This window comes from Engraulis encrasicolus, chromosome 14 (assembly GCF_034702125.1).
Source record: "Engraulis encrasicolus isolate BLACKSEA-1 chromosome 14, IST_EnEncr_1.0, whole genome shotgun sequence".
NCBI lineage: Eukaryota > Metazoa > Chordata > Actinopteri > Clupeiformes > Engraulidae > Engraulis > Engraulis encrasicolus.
The window spans coordinates 47,653,197-47,674,997 of record NC_085870.1 but is presented as its reverse complement, the minus strand read 5'-3'; the positions used below and the strand labels follow the sequence as shown (position 1 = coordinate 47,674,997).

Genomic DNA, 21,801 nt, shown 5'->3' with positions numbered 1-21,801 from the left:
AAATCAGGCAAATAATGAATACTTTGAATTTGATGGTGGTAAGTATTCCTGAATACGGTAACATTTGTGATTGGGCAGCATTAATTCTGGAAATAAACTACTAAAAATATTACACTGTGTTCATTCAAATATGAATGACTACACATTTTCTTCCATGGCTTAAGTGGGGCAGCAATGACCTAACGGTTAGGGAGGTGGTCGATGAGAGGGTTGCAGGTTCGAATCCCACCCTTACCTCTCCGTAAACCTCCATCCCTGGCTGACATTGCCCCAGGGACTGTAACCAATACCCTGGAAATAACAGTAATAACAGTCTCGGCCCCAGGTTCACTAGGTGTGGTACGTAAAGCCACATGTCCCCTGCCAGCACTATAACCAGTACCCTCAACAACTGCAAGTGGCCTTGGATGGAAAGGGTCAACTCAGTGGAATACTGTTAAGTATATTGTCACAGAACCCATGTGACATACGGTGTGGTGCATTGGTGCATTGGTGCCTGGTACTGAAAGAGCTCCCTGTGACATATATAAATATATTATTTCTGAAAACATACATTTAGCGTATAAAAAATAGAGATGCACCCGATCCTGATTTTTAGGATCCTGCCGGATACCGTATCCACTGCTTAAGATCCTGCCGGATCCGGAACCGGATCCTACGAAAGGGTTGAAACATATAGCCTACTCGCACACGTGGGCCCTTTTTTATCACATTGGCTCAAACTATTTTTTAGACTCATTGGCTTACTGCCACACTGCCTGCACTGGCCACTTCCAAAGGGCTTTCACTCCATGCAGCAATTGGTGTTGTGAAAGACTGACTGTAAAATCTAGGCTAGAGATGCACCAGATCCTGATTTTTAGGTAACTGCCAGATACCGGATCCACTGCTTAAGATCCTGCCGGATCCGGATCCTGTGAAAAACCCTATTATCCTGCCGGATCCGGAACCGGATCTTGGATCCTGTGCATCTCTAATACAAAAGCATACAAGACAATGAGTGTGTACAGGGAGTGTAGCAAATACGCTTAATTTCACATATAAAAATCTTATCAAAACCATACAAAACCTGCATAACTCATACATGAGGGAGGGTGTGTGTGAGAGAGTGTGCGTGTGTTCGTGTGCGTGTGCACATCGCAGCAGTTCACACTGCCACAAGTTGTGTGTATGTGTCCGCCGTGATATTTTTTACACGTGCAAATTGCAACTCACTAGGGGGTGCTGGAGCACCAAATTGCACGGCTACTTTCAGCACTCATGCAGCAGTTTGTAAGGCCTTAGGTGTGTGTGTGTGTGTGTGTGTGTGTGCATCACAGCAGCTCGTACTGGCGCAAGTGCATGCGCGGTATAATGTCTCTGCAATCCCAGAAGACGTGTCGGATATTCTCAGTGTCCACCGCACACGTGAAGATGGGATAGCAGTAGTGGCGACCATCACCAGACGCAGTGGAGATCCTCTGTAGAGACACACACACACACACGTACACGCACACGCCCACGCACACACACACATGCACACACACACTGATATACAGTGCACTGTGTTCCAAGTTATTATAAAAATGACAAGTCATCATAATTTTCAAGTCACCAGCCATTAGAGTACAAATCAAATGTTTTTGAATGAACCATGACAATGGTATAAAAAAATCAAGTCCGGCCGGGGTAATTTCCCGATCCTCCCCTGTCTCTCTGTCCCATTCGCTTCCTGTCGACGTCTTTGACTGTCCTGTCAAATAAAGGCATAAAAGCCCCTGAAAAAATATTTTAAAAAAGAATGCTGCTGCTGTGAATTTTGAGAAAAAATGGCAAGTTTGGCCATATATTAAATAATGAACAATAACTTTAAAAAGTACAGGGATTAAAGTAGAAAACAATCCTGAGCCTGAACTTTTTGGTGTGTCCACGCGACCCTATACGATACACGGTGAAACGAGAATTTCATTACTTTTTAAACTTAGTATTTACACTTATGTTTATCTTATTTATCTTATTCTTATGTGGGTGCCATGGCAGGGTCAAAATTATGAATGACTTGAATGACTTTTGCAACTCGAATAGGGCCTACCAAGGAGACCAAACGGGTGTCAATAGCGCCAATCATTATTACATAATTACATACTTATTATGCATAATATTGTAGTTACATAGGCCATTTAATCACAAAAGCATTTGAAAAGTATATGTAGCAGAATATGAGCAACAAAGATTGAAATACCATGACATAACAGAGGTAAGACCATAATCTTTGGTTACTTAGGCCTAAATTAATCCTAAATTAATCCTGCCTTAAAAGATAAGAAAATGCAAATGCCTGGACATGGCTGAATAATAATGCAAAATACTTTTAGTTTTAACGAATTACAAATGCAAATCAACTTAATTCATTAATGTCATTTTGGTGGCTACTATGGACTATGTTGTCTGTGTCTGTGTAGATAGATGGGTCATTCCACGCCAAATCAACAGGAGCCCGTGCACTTAGGTCTCAAAAAATTCTGAAAATATTACCAAGTGTATTTGCGGTAAAGATGTTAACTGAAGCGTAAGCAGGTACTCAGGTAATGGTACTGGATTTACTTTCATTTGGATGTTAAAAAGAGTTAAAGATGTTAACGTTGTTTACTCTAAAAAGGTGTTCATAGACGTTCACTGAAAGGTACTTATTCTAGTAAAGATGATCTACCTTATTCAGGAAATTAAATGCTTTAGAGAGGTGATTTACTTTTATTTAGGAAGTTAAAAGGAGGAGTTGTACTGGGGACATGTTTGGGGGTTACACACCGGATGTTGTTAAATAAAGAGTACTTCTATCTGCTGGACACAACGTTCTCCGCCTCTGTTATTATTAACCAAATATCTAATGAACTTTAATCCCTGAAAGTAATGAAAAATATCAATTACAAGTCACTTTCATATTAAAGTTGAGCTCTTTAAATTAACATATAATTTGTTGATGATGAAGTGTGCCGAATTCCAATAGATTGCCTTTGATGTGAATTGAGTGATAACATTGGGATAAGATTTGATATTATGCATCTATCTATCTATCTATCTATCTATCTATCTATCTATCTATCTATCTATCTATCTATCTATCTATCTATCTCTCTGTCTGTCTGTCTGACTGTCTGACTGTCTGTCTGTCTGTCTGTCTGTCCAACCATGCATCTATCCAGCGCACCAAGTCAACTCTCAAAAAGGTCAAAGTTGAAGAAGTGACGACAACAAACGTCATTCATTTAAAAGTTTGTCTAAGAATTGTGGTCCCCAGCTGATGATCCTGCAACTAGCAAACAAGGCACCGGAGGAGGTGCTGCATGCCAAAGGCAAGGCAGGAGAGCACCAACCTGTATAAAGAAATGGAGACAGAGACTACTGTGAATAGGGCAGTTGGCGTCCAGGGAAGACTGGAGGACAACCGGGAAAGACTGGTGACGGCAGGAAAAACTGAACAGGGAGAAGGGGGTTGGTAGCCCTACCTTCTAGTTTCCCAAATGGGAAGACACCCAAACGAAACCACGAAAAATAGAAAGAAGAAAAAGCCCGAAGGCCCTCCGAGAGGCAGGATGGAAGAAGGGCCTACCGGGACGGATCACACGGTTATGGACAACAGCATGAAGACTAACGAGATTAAGCTTCTTAGGAAGTGCGGGTGCGGATGGGAAAGACTAAAAACTCTTAGGGGTCTGCATATCCATATGGGGAGGAAGAAGTGCAGAGGTGAGAGCCTCAAGCGACCTTGCACTTCTCAGGCAGGTGAAACAAGTGGGATCCAAGGCCAGGTTGAAAACCACAGCACCGTTGGGCCCAATTTCGTTGGGGAAGAGCTGGATGAGAGGAGGCAGGAGGAAGAGAGGGAATGCAATGATCCAAGAAACCATCCCAGCAGCACCCCCAAGCAACCCAGGAACTTAAACTTAAACCCCCAGTGCAGAGGAATAAAATCAAATGGCCAAAGTCCGACTTATGGCGTTGAGCTGAACGGTCGCATGACAGGGCTCTCCTGAACCAAAGTGTACTTATGATAGTTGGACAATAATACAAGATTGCTTTCAGTGCAAATATTCAGCCAGTCACTATTGTGTTTAAACCAATTTGTTATGAAGTTTTTGAATTAGGCTGACAAGGAGCGGGTCATGAGAGATTCGAAAGAGGCAGCTGGGAACATAACCTGGTTCTCACGCAGATGGATATTCATCCATCTGGAATTCTGCTGGTAACCTTGCCATTTTAGCCCGTGGGTGTATTCAAAAAAAGCTCGAACTTGATTGGAGAAATTAGGCAACAGTGACGTACTTCTTCAACCAGTCACATTGAAGTGGGCCGTGACGTAGATTGTCAGCGACCCGGGATAGAAACTCCAACAGAGCAGTTAGCATGTTGACAGTAGTTCCAGCCCAGCTAACATGTCTATAGCGGATCATTGGTGGCATTTGGACGGCAAGCCGCCTGTGGTATGCCACCTGTGTCTGACATCAGACCACTGACGGTTAAAAAACACACAAGGCATTGGTGGATTTTGGTTGGCAGTCCTATGAGACCAGCTGGCAGCTAACTGGTCTCATAGGAGTCCATTTTAACTGCTAGCTTGGAGGTAAAATTTGTACTGCCGTACTCAGAGAATGGTTGAAAGTACAGGATAATGGTAAAGCTCTACTATTTAACTCAAGGGAATGTGTAAAATAAGCTTATTTCCAAAAATGGGACGTGGTCCCCAGCTGATGACCCTGCAGCCAAAGAAGGTACACACAGAAGAACAATCTCTCGGGGGTAAATGTGTCAGGTTCTGTGGACAATTGTGCCTGCTGTTCTTTAATCTTGCCACTAGATGTCGCCATTTATCTTTGTATTTTTTGTTTTACCCTTTGCCATTGGCTACACCTGTCTTTTTGTTATTGGTTAATTGAATCATTGATGGTAAACTGATTGGGTTGCCTATTTAAAGCCTTTGTTTCCTTTTGACTCTGCTGAGATCTCCTAAAAGCCACATGTGAGTACTTGTCCCTGATTTTTTGCTACTGCTATTTTTGAGCTGCTGTTTTTGACTTTGGAACTTTGTTTATGACATACTTTTGCTTGAAGAGGATTTTTGCTTTGGACTTTCTTTGTGGATTATGGACTTTGATCATTAATGTATTTTGGACACTTGGAAGACTGCCTTTTGTTGGAATTTGAAGATTTGGGATTTAACTCTTTAGTTGCCATGGAATGCTACATATGATTTTTGAACTTTGACTTTCCCAAGAACTGTTGCCCTTTTGATACCCTTTTTGAAAGACTGAACTCTTGGCTCTTTGTTTTTGTTTTGGATTTTTGCCTGCTTGGATTTTGTCAACTTGACTTTGAACTAAGTAAAACTAAGTTTGAACGAACTCTAATTCTCTGCATTTCTGTCCTTCGTCTCCATTTCCTTCTGAGGGTGGCCTTGGGTTTTAAGACCCTGACAGAAGATCTCAGCCAACAATGGATGGAGCAGAGAATATGCCACTTCGTGAACCGGATCCAGTGCCAGTTTCTCACCCTTCACCACCAACTGACCCTACAGACCTGGCCCTTGTCCTCCAGCACCTGACGACGGCCGTCGGCAGCCAAGATGACACCATGCGTCGTCATGAACAGGTCTTAACCCAGTGGGGGGCTGAGATGAGAAGGCAAGCTGGCATATTGACTGTAATTCAACAGGCCCTCCAGTGTTTACAGCCTATACAACCAGGCCCTTCAGACACTCCAGCCACTCAAGCCACTCCGCCTACTATAGCCATTCCAACCTTTCTAACCTCTCCGACCGCTCCAGCCTCTACAGCCACATCCTCCAACACGCCATCAGAGTCCCGCCCTGTGCCCAGCCGTGAGCCCCGCCTGCCAACGCCAGAGAGGTACAGTGGAGACCCAAAAGGCTGCAGGGGTTTTCTGACCCAGTGTCATCTGTCCTTCGACCTCCAGCCAGCTGCCTACCCGACAGAGCACTCTAGAGTGGCCTATGTTATCACCCTCTTGACCGGAAAAGCCCTGGCCTGGGCTACAGCTCTCTACGAAAGCAAAAGCTCTGTCTGCGGATCCTTCGAATCCTTCTCCAAGGAGATGTTGAAGGTCTTCTCCCCAGAGGTCAGTAGTCGCACAGCAGCCAACAAACTACTTCAGCTTCGTCAGGGGCGCCAGTCTGCTGCGGACTATGCCATTCAGTTCCGCACCCTAGCAGCGGAGAGCGGCTGGGGTGAGCAGGCCTTGCTCGCTACATTCTACTGTGGTTTGGCTGACCGCATTAAAGATCAGCTAGCTTCGTGGGAGGAGGCCGAAAACCTTGAGTCACTGATCTCCCGAGTCATCCGGCTGGACAATCGGCTGCAGGAAAGAAACAAAGCCCCAAGAAGCATGTTCTCCTTTGCAGTTCCAGCCCATAGCACCCCAGCAGTCGACTCTTCTGATGGAGGACCAGAGCCCATGCAGCTGGGGGGAACCCGACTGTCACAGGCGGAACGTGAGAGGCGCATGAAGGAGCGCTGCTGCCTCTACTGCGGAAAGCCAGGACACTTTCGCAGCAACTGCCCGGAGCTTCAGGGAAAAGCCAAACCCCGTCCAGCCCCAGGAGATCTGTGACGGGGGTGACATCATCTCCTGGTCTCCCTACAACCGGATTCTTCGTTCCTGTCACACTCTCCTGGGATGACCAGTCACACACTCTGCAGGCCTTTGTTGACTCTGGGGCTGCTGGCAATTTCATGGACCTTTCCCTAGCACAACATCTTGGGATTCCCACCTCTGCCATTGACTCCCCTCTGTCAGTAACTGCCTTAGATGGCCGGCCTTTGGGTGGTGGCCTAGTAGATAGAATAACCTCTACCATTCATGCACGGATCGACAGTCACCAGGAGCAACTGTCATTCCACTTGATCCAGGCCAAAGAGTTTCCCATAGTCCTTGGATTCCCCTGGCTGACTCGCCACAACCCTCATCTTGATTGGGCCTCCGGCAAGATCCTCCAGTGGGGCCCTAACTGCCAAGCCAGCTGTCTCGTCCCAAGTTCCTGTCCCGAGTTTCTCAAGCCTCCCGAGTTGTCCCAAGCCCCTCCCGAGTTGTCCCGAGTCCCTCCTGAGTATCATAACTTGGCAGAAGTATTCAGCAAAGGTAAAGCAGCAGCCCTACCACCTCACAGAGCCTATGACTGTGCCATTGAACTGCTTCCCGGCACTTGCCCACCTAGGGGGCGCATCTTCTCACTTTCTGCTCCAGAACGCGTGGCCATGGAAGAATATCTCAAGGAATCACTGTCCTCAGGCTTCATTCGACCCTCCTCTTCTCCTGCTGGCGCGGGCTTCTTCTTCGTGGGAAAGAAGGACGGAGGCCTGAGGCCTTGCATTGATTATCGAGGACTCAACAAGATCACTGTCCGAAACCGTTACCCCCTGCCACTTATGTCATCAGTTTTTGAACTCCTGCAAAATGCCACCATCTTCACCAAACTCGATCTTCGCAACGCCTACCATCTGGTCAGAATTCGCAAAGGAGATGAGTGGAAAACAGCATTTAACACCCCAACTGGCCACTATGAATACCGGGTCATGCCCTTTGGACTCACTAACGCCCCTGCTGTCTTCCAGGCCTTGATCAATGATGTTCTTCGTGACATGCTGGACAGATTTGTTTTTGTTTATTTAGATGATATTTTAATATTTTCCAAGAACCATTCCGAGCACGTCCAGCATGTCCGACAGGTACTCACTCGTCTCCTCAAAAACCACCTTTTTGTAAAAGCTGAAAAATGCGAGTTCCACGTTCCCAAAGTGGCCTTCCTTGGCTATGTCATCTCGGAGGGGAGGATCCTCATGGACCCTAAGAAGGTGGAAGCAGTACGGGATTGGCCTGCCCCCATCACAATCAAGGAGACGCAGAGATTCTTGGGCTTTGCAAATTTCTACCGGAGGTTTATCCGCAACTTCAGCTCCATTGCGGCCCCCATCTCTGCACTCACACGAAAATGCAACTCCCCCTTCTCATGGACTACTGAGGCTAGCCAGGCCTTTCAGACTCTGAAGCAACACTTCTCCTCTGCTCCCATTCTCCAAAATCCAGATCCCACTCGACCCTTCATCGTGGAGGTGGATGCCTCTAATGTAGGGGTTGGCGCGGTCCTCTCCCAAAGATCCTCTGACGGTAAAATCCATCCTTGTGCCTTTTTCTCTCGCAAGCTCTCTCCGTCAGAGGAGAACTATGACATTGGAAATCGAGAGCTCCTGGCTGTTAAACTGGCATTGGAGGAGTGGAGGCAGTGGTTGGAGGGGGCTCAACATTCCTTCCTAGTGTGGACAGATCATAAGAATCTGCAGTATATCCAGCAGGCCAAGCGCCTAAATCCTCGACAGGCCAGGTGGGCTCTCTTCTTCAACAGATTTGACTTTAACATCTCCTACAGACCAGGCTCAAAAAATGTCAAACCTGATGCGCTCTCACGCCTATTTCAGTCAGAAAGTCTAGAGAGCCCACCTGAAACAATCATCCCTAGTTCCCGAGTCATTGCACCAGTGCGCTGGGGCATAACATCTGTAGTTCAGCAGGCCCTGCGCAATGACCCTGCCCCTGATAATGTTCCTGCAGGTCTCTTGTTTGTTCCCAGGTCTGCACGTGGTCAAGTTCTCCAGTGGGGTCATTCTTGTCGACTGGCGGTCCATCCAGGGGCATCTCGAACACTGGAGTTCCTTGAGCGGCGCTTCTGGTGGCCTACTATGAAGACGGACGTGCAGACATTCGTGGCCAGCTGTCACAACTGTGTCCAGGGGAAGGATCCACGCCAGAGACCCCAGGGCCTGCTCCACCCACTGCCCATACCCCGCAGACCGTGGTCACACCTCTCCCTTGACTTCATTACTGGCCTCCCTGCCTCTGAAGGTAACACCACCATTCTAGTCATTATTGATAGATTCTCTAAAGCCTGTCGCTTCTTACCTTTGCCCAAATTGCCCTCTGCCTCTGAGACTGCCAGACTCATATGTGACCATGTGTTTCGAGTCTTTGGTCTTCCCCAGGATCTCGTCTCCGACCGTGGACCCCAGTTTACCTCCTGCTTCTGGCGTGCCTTCTGCAAGCTGATCGGGGCGACTGTGAGCCTCTCGTCTGGCTTCCATCCCCAGTCTAACGGGCAGACTGAGAGACTGAATCAAGACCTTGAAGCCACCCTGAGATGCTTGGTCTCGAACAATCCCACCTCCTGGTGCTCCCAGCTCCCTTGGGCTGAATATGCTCATAACACACTGAAATGCTCAGCTATAGGTATGTCACCCTTTGAGTGTCAGTTTGGTTACCAACCATCTTTGTTCCCTGAGCAGGAGGTGGATGCAGGGGTCCCGTCAGCCCAGCAGTTTGTTCGGCGGTGTCGGCGTACATGGGGTAGAGCCAGACGAGCCTTGCTGAAAGCCTCTCGGCAGTACCAGCAGCAGTCCAATCGTCGTCGGAGGTTGGTCACCTTCCGACCTGGTCAGAGGGTCTGGCTCTCGGCTCGGGATCTTCCACTGAGGGTGGAGAACAGGAAGTTGGCGCCCCGGTTCGTTGGTCCCTTCAAAGTCCTCCGCAGGATCAACCCTGTGGCCTACACTCTGCAGCTCCCTCGCTCTATGAGGGTCCACCCGACCTTCCATGTCTCCCGTCTCCGCCCAGTGGTCACTTCCCCACTGGCTCCTACTCCTCGGCCGCCACCTCCTCCTCGACTCATCGATGGCCATGCCACCTACACGGTCAACCGGCTCCTGGATTCCCGCCGTGTTCGGGGTTCTCTTCAGTACCTCGTGGACTGGGAGGGGTATGGTCCTGAGGAGCGCTCCTGGGTACCGTCCAGGGATGTGCTTGACCGCTCCTTGGTTAGAGACTTCCATCGCTTGCATCCTGATCGCCCTGGGATCGTCAGGAGACGATCTTAGAGGGGGGGGTTCTGTCAGGTTCTGTGGACAATTGTGCCTGCTGTTATTTAATCTTGCCACTAGATGTCGCCATTTATCTTTGTATTTTCTGTTTTACCCTTGGCCATTGGCTACACCTGTCTTTTTGTTATTGGTTAATTGAATCATTGATGGTGAATTGTTTGGGTTGCCTATTTAAAGCCTTTGTTTCCTTTTGACTCTGCTGAGATCTCCTAAAAGCCACATGTGAGTACTTGTCCCTGATTTTTTGCTACTGCTATTTTTGAGCTGCTGTTTTTGACTTTGGAACTTTGTTTATGACATACTTTTGCTTGAAGAGGATTTTTGCTTTGGACTTTCTTTGTGGATTATGGACTTTGATCATTAATGTATTTTGGACACTTGGAAGACTGCCTTTTGTTGGAATTTGAAGATTTGGGATTTAACTCTTTAGTTGCCATGGAATGCTACATATGATTTTTGAACTTTGACTTTCCCAAGAACTGTTGCCCTTTTGATACCCTTTTTGAAAGACTGAACTCTTGGCTCTTTGTTTTTGTTTTGGATTTTTGCCTGCTTGGATTTTGTCAACTTGACTTAAAGTAAAACTAAGTTTGAACGAACTCTAATTCTCTGCATTTCTGTCCTTCGTCTCCATTTCCTTCTGAGGGTGGCCTTGGGTTTTAAGACCCTGACAAGATGCATTGGCCAAGGTGTAGTACGGGGGCGTGGTCTGAGGACACGAGTGAATGGAAAATTAACTCCCTTTTGCGTGGTCAGTGGGTGCGACAAACATTTACCTACTCCGCAAAATCCGAAAGAGGATATCCGGTTGTCAGTGTTCAGTGTGTGGCCAAATTAAGTGCAGCTGTTGGTCAGCAGTAACTGCTGGGGGTAATTAAGGACAGCTGACAAACATTCATGCTGTCCTATGACCTGTTCCACATTCCGACCCTCCGGAAGTGGCATTGCACTTAAAGTGGTAGTTCGCTATTTTAGACATTAAGCCCTGTTTGTGTGACTTCTGGGGTGAAGTAGAGATGTTCTCATCACAATTTTGACATTTGGTGCTGAACGGAGCATTTGGGTATTCAAGACTGCAGCCCCCCCACCTTTACATTGACTCCAATAGAGCACTCAAGCAATCGATTATAAAATGGCATTAAACTTTTGTTTGAGAAGACATGGAACTCACCGTGTGGTCAGTGGTAGACAGCGATAAATTGACCCGAAAATTGCAGTGAAATATGCCTTCTAACTGTTGTTTAGCATTTGGCGGACCTATTTTTCCCCAGACGCCGTTGAATAGCAGTAGACATCCAGCCAGTAGGTAGCGATAGTGTGTTGTTTATGTAGACATCAAGGAGCGAGAGAACGGGTATCTTTGAGCGGGACTGGCTACAAAAACTACAGCTTGCATACAAACCATAGATAGTAACGTAAACAAACGCACCCCCATTTCCGGTCGCGCGGAGTAATACTAGTCAAACCTATACAATCAATGAAGACGGACAATAATGGATATATCTTCTCTGGAAGCGTATTTCGCGGTGATTTTCGAGCCAACGTATCGCTGCCCACCTCTGACCACTCGGTGAGTTTCATGTCTCTGCAAACGAAAGTTTAATGCCATTTTATGATCGATTGCTTGAGTGCTTCATTGGAGTCAATGTAAAGGTGGGGGGGCTGCAGTCTTGAATACCCAAATGCTCCGTTCAGCACCTAATGTCAAAATTGTGATGAGAACATCTCTACTTCACCCCAGAAGTCACACAAACAGGGCTTAATGTCTAAAATAGCGAACTACCACTTTAACTATGCTTCCAATCGTGACCGTAGAAGAAGAATTGTACTCCACTCGCCATCATTCTGTAATACGCTGTTATGACGTCAGTAAACCCTCCTATATATCTATCTCTCCTTGCCTGCAGATAGCAAACAAGGCACCGGAGGAGGTATGCATGCCAAAGGCTAGGCAGGAGAACACCAACCTGTATAAAGAAATGTTTTCACTCAGTATGGATTAGCGATAAATGCAATGGATTACGCAATACCAAGAAAAATGTGGACGTTTTGAAAAAACGCGAAAGCATACAGGTAGTTCTAAGCCAACGTATGGGTAGCAGACAGAAGAGGAATGACGATGTCTTTCCCAATTCGGCACAGGTAGGCTGCCTCTGCATCAGTTATTGAATTGAAGTGCTACACAAACGTTATTGAAAGTTAGCCGTTAACTGAACCCCAACAGGGGATATAGAGGGAACATTGGGCTGTGAAAACATAGAAGGTACATAGGGCTGTGGGAACATAGAGCTGTGTGAAAGTGGTTAGGCTCCCAAAATAATGTGACATGGAGTTTGACACCTCTGTTCCACACACACACACACGGCGGGGTTCTCACCAGGAACTCATCACGGATGAAGTATTTAGCCCTTGTGACGCGCGGATCCTCTCCTGGCTCTGGGGCCACTGCAACACACACACACACACACACACACACACACACACACACACACACACACACACACACACACAATGCCAGTGAGTACACTGTTGTGTGTGTGTGTGTGTGTGTGTGTGTGTGTGTGTGTGTGTGTGTGTGTGTGTGTGTGTACCATCGTCGGGTGTAATATATCTTGAGAACTCTGGGAAGTAATCCTCTATGCGCGATTTTCCCGCCAAAACTTTTTCAGCCAGCAGGTCCTGTTTATTCAGGAAGAGAATCACTGAGTAGGTCCGAAGCCACCTGCACACACACACACACACACACACACACACACACACACACACACACACACACACACACACACACACACACACACACACACTTGTAGTACCTACTCTGGCCACCATCCTACACAGTGCATCTTTAAGGGGAAAAAAGCAATCTTAGCCTACATGGCGCATATGAAAAAATAATTCACCCCTAAACCTGACACGCTTTGGTCACGTCATGTGCAACCTTCTCTAAGGCTAATTATTAATGCATTTATAACAAAAAATAACCATTAAGCTACGGCTGCCCACACCTGTCCTAAACTAGGAAACATATACAGTATATAAACACCTCATATGAACACCCTGCATTTTGTCATAACCGGAACACACATGAACACCGGAACACACATGCATTCATATTTATATGCAAAAACACACATGTCTACCTACAAACACATATGAATGTTTACCCACAAGAAAAGAGATGGACTAACCTGTTGTTCCAGATGCTCCTAAAGAGGTCCAGAGCTTCCTGTAGGCTGTTGGTCTGGTTGTCTTCACGAATGACCATGTCATAACTGCTACTATCCACCACGAATATGATAGCCTCTAGATCTGCCACACACACACACACACACACACACACACACACACACACACACACACACACACACACACACAATAATGTGGAATGCGGTGTAGTGATGGTAGTATTTTTTAAATCAAGCATATTGTTTAAAAGCTACAGGCAAAAATGTAGCTAAAATTTTTGACCTGTTGATGGCAATAGAGAGTTTGAGCTCAGGAAGGTCACGGGATGAACTTGTTCTTAGCTGAATGCGACAAACAGTTAAGCGACTTTTATGACAATTTTGATTGGTTGTCACGGCCAAACGATTAAAGATATCCCATATTTCTCAACCTTAACGGCGTTACAGCTACACGTGCGTTGGATCAGACGTTGCATCCGACGCCTGCTCCAACACTGCCTCCAGGCAAGTCCGGGCTGTTGTCGATCCAGCGTGGCTGCTGGTTTCTCCAACCACTCTACACCATGTGCCGTTTCCTGGCTGCAGACTTCTCCAACTACCACAACCTGCACGGCCTTCTTCGTCCATCCTCAGCGTCCTTGCGGCGTCCATGCCCGCGTCTTGCTCGTTATTGGTGACATGGCGAGCTTGGATGCCCCCCTCTGCCGGCGTCTCCGCGGCTCCTCCGTCCATAGAACTTCACCGGCTTGTTCGGCTGCCTCCTTCAGCCGAGCTCGCCCCCCACGACGGGAGGCTCTGGATTTTCGTATCCCGCCATGGCCTTTTCATTGCCGCCCCCGCTGTGGGCTTCCATATTTCTCCACTAATGTGAACGCTCCATACCGTCATGATTTACGGACAAAAAAATAACTTTCCATTGCCGTTGTGTTGTGTTTTAGTCTCTGTATGTCTTTGAATGTCTGTTCATGCTTTTGTTTAATGTTACATGTTGTGTAAAGCGTCTTTGGGTATTTAGAAAAGCGCTATACAAATTTGATGTATTATTATTATTATTATATTCCTTGAGACCCCATATAAAGCTCAGTCCAAAGATGCTAATAGCGAAAAATGGCGTCATAGGATCCGTAGGATTCGTCTTGGCCCAACGATTCAGGAGATACCAAGTTTTTGAAAATTGGACCTGCAACTTTGGCCTGCTGGTAGAGTGTTGGGGCTGGGTACCTATAAATCGCTGTGGGTTATGCTGAGGCTGCCCCAAATATGTGTGTCGATTTACAGCATTTTCCTATGCACAGTACTATGGGCTGCCATAGACTTGCTGAGGAGAAAAAAAGTTGTTGAATAATAACAAGAAAACCTACTATTAACACTTAAGGGGCCTTCACCAGCTTCGCTGCTTGGGCCCTAAAAAAACACAACATCAGCCGTCTTCAACCAACGTGTGTGCCATTTGCCAACATCTTTCAGTACAAAGGGAGGGCAGAAAATGAAGGAAAAGCGAAAAATAGAAGAAAACAGGTTCACTAAAATTATTTTTCTGATGATGCAGGTGGGTAGATGACAGTTAGGCAGAAAAAAACGATCGTTTTTTTTTTTTTTTTTTACAAAACATTGTTTATGAGGGGGAAAAGGTGCATGTCTACATAGTGCAGCAATTCATCTTTCAAAAAATCCAAGTGGTCACAATGTTGGTCTATTAATTGATTATTTATTTACATTGATAAAGCAATTTGCTGAAAATATTTCCTTTGGTGTGACATTAAGAAATAAATACAGTGCCTTCAAAAAGTCTACACACCCCTCTTCAAATGTCAGGTTTTTGTGATGTAAAAAATGACAGAAAGACAAATAAATTCACAGCTTTTTCCACCTTCTATCTAAACTATTAACCTGTACAATGCAATTGAGAAACAAGCATAAAGCTTTAAATGGAAACAATAGAAAATAAAAAACTTCAATTAACATGGTTGCATAAATATACACACCCTTAAATTAATACTTAGTTGCAGCACCTTTGGCTTGTCTGGGTCATTCCAAAACCTCAATATTATTCTGGTGAAGCCATTCTTTTGTAGATTTAGGTGTGTGCTTGGAGAAATTGTCGTTCTGAAAGATTGGTTCCTATTAAGATTCCAGACGATGCCCGGTGATATCCCTTGAGCATTTTCAGATATTGAGCCTTTTATGCTTGATGTGCTGCAGCCATAGATTACAACAGTCTTTGGCTCCCAATTCATGTTATGCTGACCAAATACCCTATACCATACTTATTTTGAGTTTGTTTACATGGTGGGATGTGTATAAGAACAGGTGGTGAGGTATGGACATCGGTGGGGGTGGGGTCATGCATGTTTGGGGGCGGGGCATTCACCCAAAAAGCCTGATTTTCCAAGTCGGAGACACAAAGGCCAACATTTCGCCAAACGTGGCTTTATATCTCATAGTGGGTTGTTTGGTTTTGCTGTTTGTAGTTGACCAACACTTACCCATCAGGATAAGAGTGGGTGATGTGTCAATTTCAGATATTAACCCTTTCATGTTGATTTCGCTGCAGCCATAGCCCACAAGCTTTTGACAGCTTCATAACTGCACTATGATTAACCATAGAGCATTTTGGGTGGTAGGCCTGCCACATCAAAGTGGAGAAAGTGTCCACGTACCAAATAAATTTTAGACAATTACATAACTAGCTGTTTGTCAAGCAGAAATATGTAACATTTAGGCGAATATTGGTGGTGTCAGCTTAGACATACCCAGAAACAGAAGAATTACTAATTCAACACAGAATTTCACCATTTCATACATTGCTATTTACTCTTCCTGTGCTGTTGTAACACAAAATAAAAATTGTAAGTAATAATTACATAATTTTTGGCTGATTATTTGTTTGCCTACAAAGTACATAATTTCAGTGGTGGTCGTATTAACATGGAAAGAGATAAAATTAAAAATGTAAATCCACAAAATGACATTGTAATTGACCTTTTACCAGCCCATGCCATATCAGGGTGTGACACTGTGGCATCCTATTTTGGTATTGGTAAAGGCTCTGTTATCAAGACCCTAAAAGCTGGATATCACTTGACATCAATTGGTAATGTGCTGGCACCATTTCAACAACTTTCAAGTGAGGCCACTAACTTTGTGTCGGCATGTTATGGCATTCCAGACAGTATCAGCATGTCACATACAAGGTTGGTGGTATGGGGAAAAAAGAATGGGAAAGGTCATTTATCTTCACCTAACCTGGCTGCTCTTCCACCAACAACAGAGGCATTTCTTGAGAATGTGAAAAGGGCTCATTTTCAAGCAATATTGTGGAGGACATTGGTTCACACTCCACCTGAACTATCTCCTGAAGCATTTGGATGGAAGAAAGACCCATGCAACAAAGCACTGATACCAATAAGTGTTCCAGAAAAGGTCAAAGTGGCACCAAACTACATTTTACAGATGATCAGATGTGGTTGCAAGAGTAAAAGCCCCTGCAATTCTAAGAAATGTAGCTGTGCTGTAAACAGTGTGCCTTGCACCATTTTCTGGGATGCTGCCGAACCAATGTTGTGTGAGCTTTACTGTGTGTGTGTGTGTGTGTGTGTGTGTGTGTGTGTGTGTGTGTGTGTGTGTGTGTGTGTGTGTGTGTGTGTGTGTGTGTGTGTGTGTGTGCGCGCGCGTGTGCGTGTAGTACAATGTAGGCTATAGGTGTTTTAGGTGTTAAGGACTCTGTATGTTGTATACTGTAGGTGTAGACAGGTCTTTCTGTGCGAATTTAAATGCATGTACATGTCTTATTTGATGGTTTCATGGACTTTTAAGTGATCATTTACAGTATTTGCCTACTGCTTAAACACTATAGGCAGATGCTTAAACCAAAGTAGCGTATCGTTAAGTTGTTGGTGCATAACTTAAACACTTATTGCTTGACTTTAAAGGGACACTCCACCCATTNTGCATTAGGCTTTCCANTGATAAACACCCAGTCATACTTTTGAATGGTCTTTCAAAAATCTCTCAATTCCCCCTGAGATAGGAGAAATCCGCATTCATCTCTTAACACTTCCTATGTCAATGATGTAAAAATGGTCATTTTGCATCATCGACATAGGAAGTGTAAGAGAGGTGGATTTCTGTTGAGACTACAAGCCTTTTTCCCACCTTTTCAACCCCGCCCATAGGGGGTTGGACCTAATGCTCTAACAGACCTATCACAGATCAGTGTCCCAGTGCTTTTGAAATCACTGGCATTGAGGCTCCAGTAAGCAGTGTTGCCAGATTGGGCTGTTTCCCACCCAATTGGGCTGCTTGGGATGGCCGTCTGCGGGTAAAAATGGCATTTTACAGGAACACTTGCCCACTCTTTCCCATCAACATCAATAGAATTGGGCGGGATTTAGTGCTTCCAGGCGGATTTTGAGTATTTTTTGGGCTGGAAATCATCAGCCTCATCTGGCAACACTGCCAGTAAGTCACTGGCATAGCTGGAAAGGAGAAGCTGGAGCACACTGCAGCTTAGTTTTCAAGACTTTATTTTGTGCACACACCCGACCAACATTTCGGTGTTGCTACACCTTCTTCAGAGTCAAATGATAGCAAGAGAGAGACACACATTTCAGGACTTGACATTCACAGGTGATCCCACTTGGTTTGGCTAAATTGGTCTCATCTCATTGCAGGTAATTGACCCCACCCCCCAACACCAGGACAAGATACTCATGAACGGCGTGACGTTTTCCATGTGCGTTACGCCCATTTATGGGGGAAAACAACCCATGCAAGTCAATTGGTGATGTTGGGGTTTAATAAACGAAAGATACGGACCTGTAGACTAGCGTTGTTCACGCGCAACATGCCGAAAACGTGTTGTGTTGCCGGCTGTTCAAATAATATAGCCAAACAGCCGTGGCTGAAGCATGGAATGTGTTAATTTAGGCTAGCCGATGTAGCATGTAAGTCAATGAGACATTCGGTTTGTTTTCACCCATAAAGGGGCGTAACGCAAATTTAAGAGCAAAGTACCCGGATGGCCGTTCATGAGTATTGCAGACAATTAGACAGAGAGGCTTTGTGGAAAGGCATTTTGGATTCATACTCTAAATTCAGTGGAGCCTCAGGGCATAAATGAGGAACACAATATGTCTTGCTCTCTGTAACAAATTGTTCCAGCATCGCGGCTGTGGTCTTCTAATAATTGTAGCTGTGGTTTTATTGACAATGTTCTTTGTGTATTGTTTTTTTCACTTTTTTATTTTGTTTTGGGAAGTTGGCAAGCTGTCTAATTGTCTACAATCTTGTCCTGGTGTTGGGGGGTGGGGTCAATTACCTGCAATGAGATCAGACCAATTTAGCCAAACCAAGTAGGATCACCTGTGAATGTCAAGTCTTGAAATGTGTGTCTCTCTCTTGCTATCATTTGACTCCGAAGAAGGTCAGAAACGTTGGTCGCGTGTGTGCACAAAATGAAGTCTTGAAAACTAAGCTGCACTGTGCTCCAGCTTCTCCTTTCCAGTGATGTCTGTCCCACTGTGATGCACCTGCAAGCAGGGTTGCCAGATGAGGCTGATGATTTCCAGCCCAAAAAATGCTCAAAACCAGCCTAGATGCTCAAAATCCCGCCCAATTCTATTGATTTCTATTACTAAAATTGGGCGGGTTTTTCTGCTAAAAGCCATTTTTACCCGCACACGACCATCCTAAGCAGCCCAATTGGGCGGGAAACAGCCCAATCTGGCAACACTGCCTGCAAGCTGAGGGAGGGATGATGCATAGAGTCCCAAATAACTGGGTGTGGCCTGTGGAACTTGAGCATTGCAGTGCATTATGGGGATTGTTGTCACAAATCCACAAGCACTAAAAAGTCATTTTCTGCCTTTTCTTGGCCAAGAAGGCACCAAATTAGAAATGTATGTTACTATTCTACTATACATGTGACCCACTTTCAGTAACATATTCATGTCTCCACCGGTGGAATGCCCCTTTAAACAAAAGTAAGCATTGCACTTTCATACCAGTTTAGCAAGGCACTTGCTCCTTTACGCAACACACAGACTCCAGCTGTCTACACACAATTTCATACACAAGACAAAAGTAAAATCTCAGAGTGTCATTGTGAAAACACATCTGTTAAAAAACAAAACACACTGATGTATGACAAGATTTAGACACAGACAATAAAACACATGCTTTCAAAATTGAACACTATTCTGCCATGTTACAAAGTTGCATGCTTTATATTACATTGCATTTGTTTTATTTTGCATTTATTTGTTTTACTTTGATTGCTTTTATGCTAAACAAGGCGAATAGCACAATGGTACTAAAGTGTAGAATATAGAGTATGGCATTGACTGACTCACGTACTGTAAAACCTAGCCTGATACATGCCGCCAAGAGTTTTGTCTTCATCATCACATGTTAGGTAATGTGAACATGATAGTTTGTAGAAATAGTGTCATTTTCAGAACACAACCAAGCAAGACCACTTGAGCAAACTGACTGAACATGATATAATTTTGATGATGTCATGTAGATGTCAGCTGCATAGTGTGTCTGTGAAAATGTATTGTATTTTGTGAATACCTCATAACCTAACAAAGTAGCCTATACTGACTTGATTGTCATTGATGATTGTCATTACAGCATGTTGACGTAACCCCATATTTATATCATATTTAGATGTTTGAAAATTTGTGAATATAACCAATACACAAAAAAAGGTACATAAGCTCACCTACACACTGTTGTATTTAGAGTGATGTACTGTTTGAGATATATTTTGCTTCGGTTGTCCTGTACTGTAATGTCCTGTACTGTAAGGTGCAGTTTTGTAATGTTTTTGGGGTCTTGTGTGAAAATGTACATTCTGTGAGACTGAATAGACTGCTCCAAAAAGAAAGACAACTGTTTTAAAGTTGATCTAATTTGTTTTCTCATTTGGTGCTTTTGTGTGTCTTTTGACATGAAAGTGAGGTTTTGACAAAAGATTGTAAGGTTTTTATGGCAATGTTTATGCTTTCATAGCAGAGCTTCCTGTTGCCATATATGTGATGGGTAATTGGCTTGTTTTGACTCTATGAGCCAAATTTTGCAAATTGTGTGCAAGCAGTCGGCAAAAACTGTAATACCAGTCAGGATACACTGGATTGACTTAATTTTTTGACTCAACCGTATATATAATGTATAGCTGTTTTCCTATGTTTAGACCTCTCTCTCTCTCTCTCTCTCTCTCTCTCTCTCTCTGTCTCTGAGCGTGCGGTACTGTATGTTGCAGTGTATATAGGTCTTTCTGTGTAAATTTAAATGCATGTACAGATCTTATTTGATGGCTTTATGGATTTAAGTGATCATTCAATACCAGTCTGGATACACTGGATGTATGTCATTTCTTTACTCATCTTTTGGAACAGCCAACGACTGCTCACCAGCTACCCCCACACTCTGTTGTTCTTTTTTCTTCTTTTTTTCTTCTAGGCTACCTACCGGCGATGTTGTCATGTATGTTGTCATGATGTGATGTTATGCAGGATCTCATAATGCACAATCCGTTCCATACTTTACAGTCTTATTCTAAGCAATGTTGTGAATGTTTTTACTGAGGCATTTGTTGATTTGTCATTCATGACCTGATTTATATAACTAAATGCATAAAAATAGGCAGAAATCGCATTTTTTAAGGTTATTAGCAGTATTTTCTCTGTACCTGGATAACAAAAGGAGATAGCCACAATTAACCAGAGTAAATATTCTTGTATGTACGATATTAACAAAATAAAAAAGGAACTTTGAAGCTGGCATTTTCAGGTGGTCAGATTCATTGCATCAAAATATAATGCAAATTAGTGCATATTTAATTATATAATAGCCTAATTAGCATATTTAAACATAAAATATAGAAAACTTGTAATACATTTTTTTCTCCAATTCATACGAGTAATCATCTGATAAAGTTTCATATTGATATCTGCAAGTTAAAAAAAATACCCTATTCACCTACAGTGTCTCGCCTTATTTGTGGGATTGCTGTTATGAAAGGGTTAATTATTACCCCATATTGGGTTTGTTTCAATAAGGGCAGTGTTAAGGCAGTCCAATGTGAATGTCTTTCAGGTATAATAAGCAATTTGGTACATTTTGTAACATTATTCACAGTAATATTAGGTGTCTTTAGTTTTTTGTCATAATTTGCATTTATGGGACAATAAAGGCTCAAAATCTGGAAATGCTCAAGTGATATCACCGGGCATCGTCTGAAATCTTGACGACTTGCCTAAAATCTGTCAGATAAAGCAAAAAAAAGAACTTTATCAAAGAAATCTGGGTTCAACCCCACGGCTCCCGGACTAATATTTGAGCGTTTTAAAAATGTCACACTGTAGGACAGTCATCATGTCACACTAAAGGACAGAAATGCAAAACTGAGCCTGAAACAAAATGCATCAACATGATTATTTTGTCTTTTGATCATAATGTAATGTTGTAGTCAATATTGACCTACACTTTATGCTTATAAGTCTTTAAGCCATAGATTATCAACCTATCATAACACGTAATGACAGCCTGCGGTCATTAAATTTAACCGGCAGAGCTCATAAGACTCATACTGAAGTGTGACGTTGGCATGACCATCACACCTCACCCTCTTTGTAGGTATGCTATGACTGTCACATCATTGAACCTGTAGTGTGTAGTGGCCAGTGCCTGTT

General features: G+C 44.2%; 1 protein-coding gene across 1 annotated transcript in view; it reads right to left on the bottom strand.

Annotated features, from left to right (window-relative positions):
- Positions 1-1,169: 1,169 nt before the first annotated feature.
- LOC134463497 (guanine nucleotide-binding protein G(s) subunit alpha-like) overlaps positions 1,170-21,801 on the bottom strand; it is a 70,541-nt gene continuing 49,909 nt past the window's right edge. The window contains exons 10-13 of the mRNA XM_063216693.1: positions 13,106-13,226; positions 12,509-12,639; positions 12,295-12,362; positions 1,170-1,460 (exon numbers count right to left, since the gene is read on the bottom strand). Coding sequence (XP_063072763.1) covers positions 1,314-1,460; positions 12,295-12,362; positions 12,509-12,639; positions 13,106-13,226 — 467 coding nt within the window. The 3' untranslated portion in view covers positions 1,170-1,313. The remainder of the gene's footprint in view (positions 1,461-12,294; positions 12,363-12,508; positions 12,640-13,105; positions 13,227-21,801) is intronic.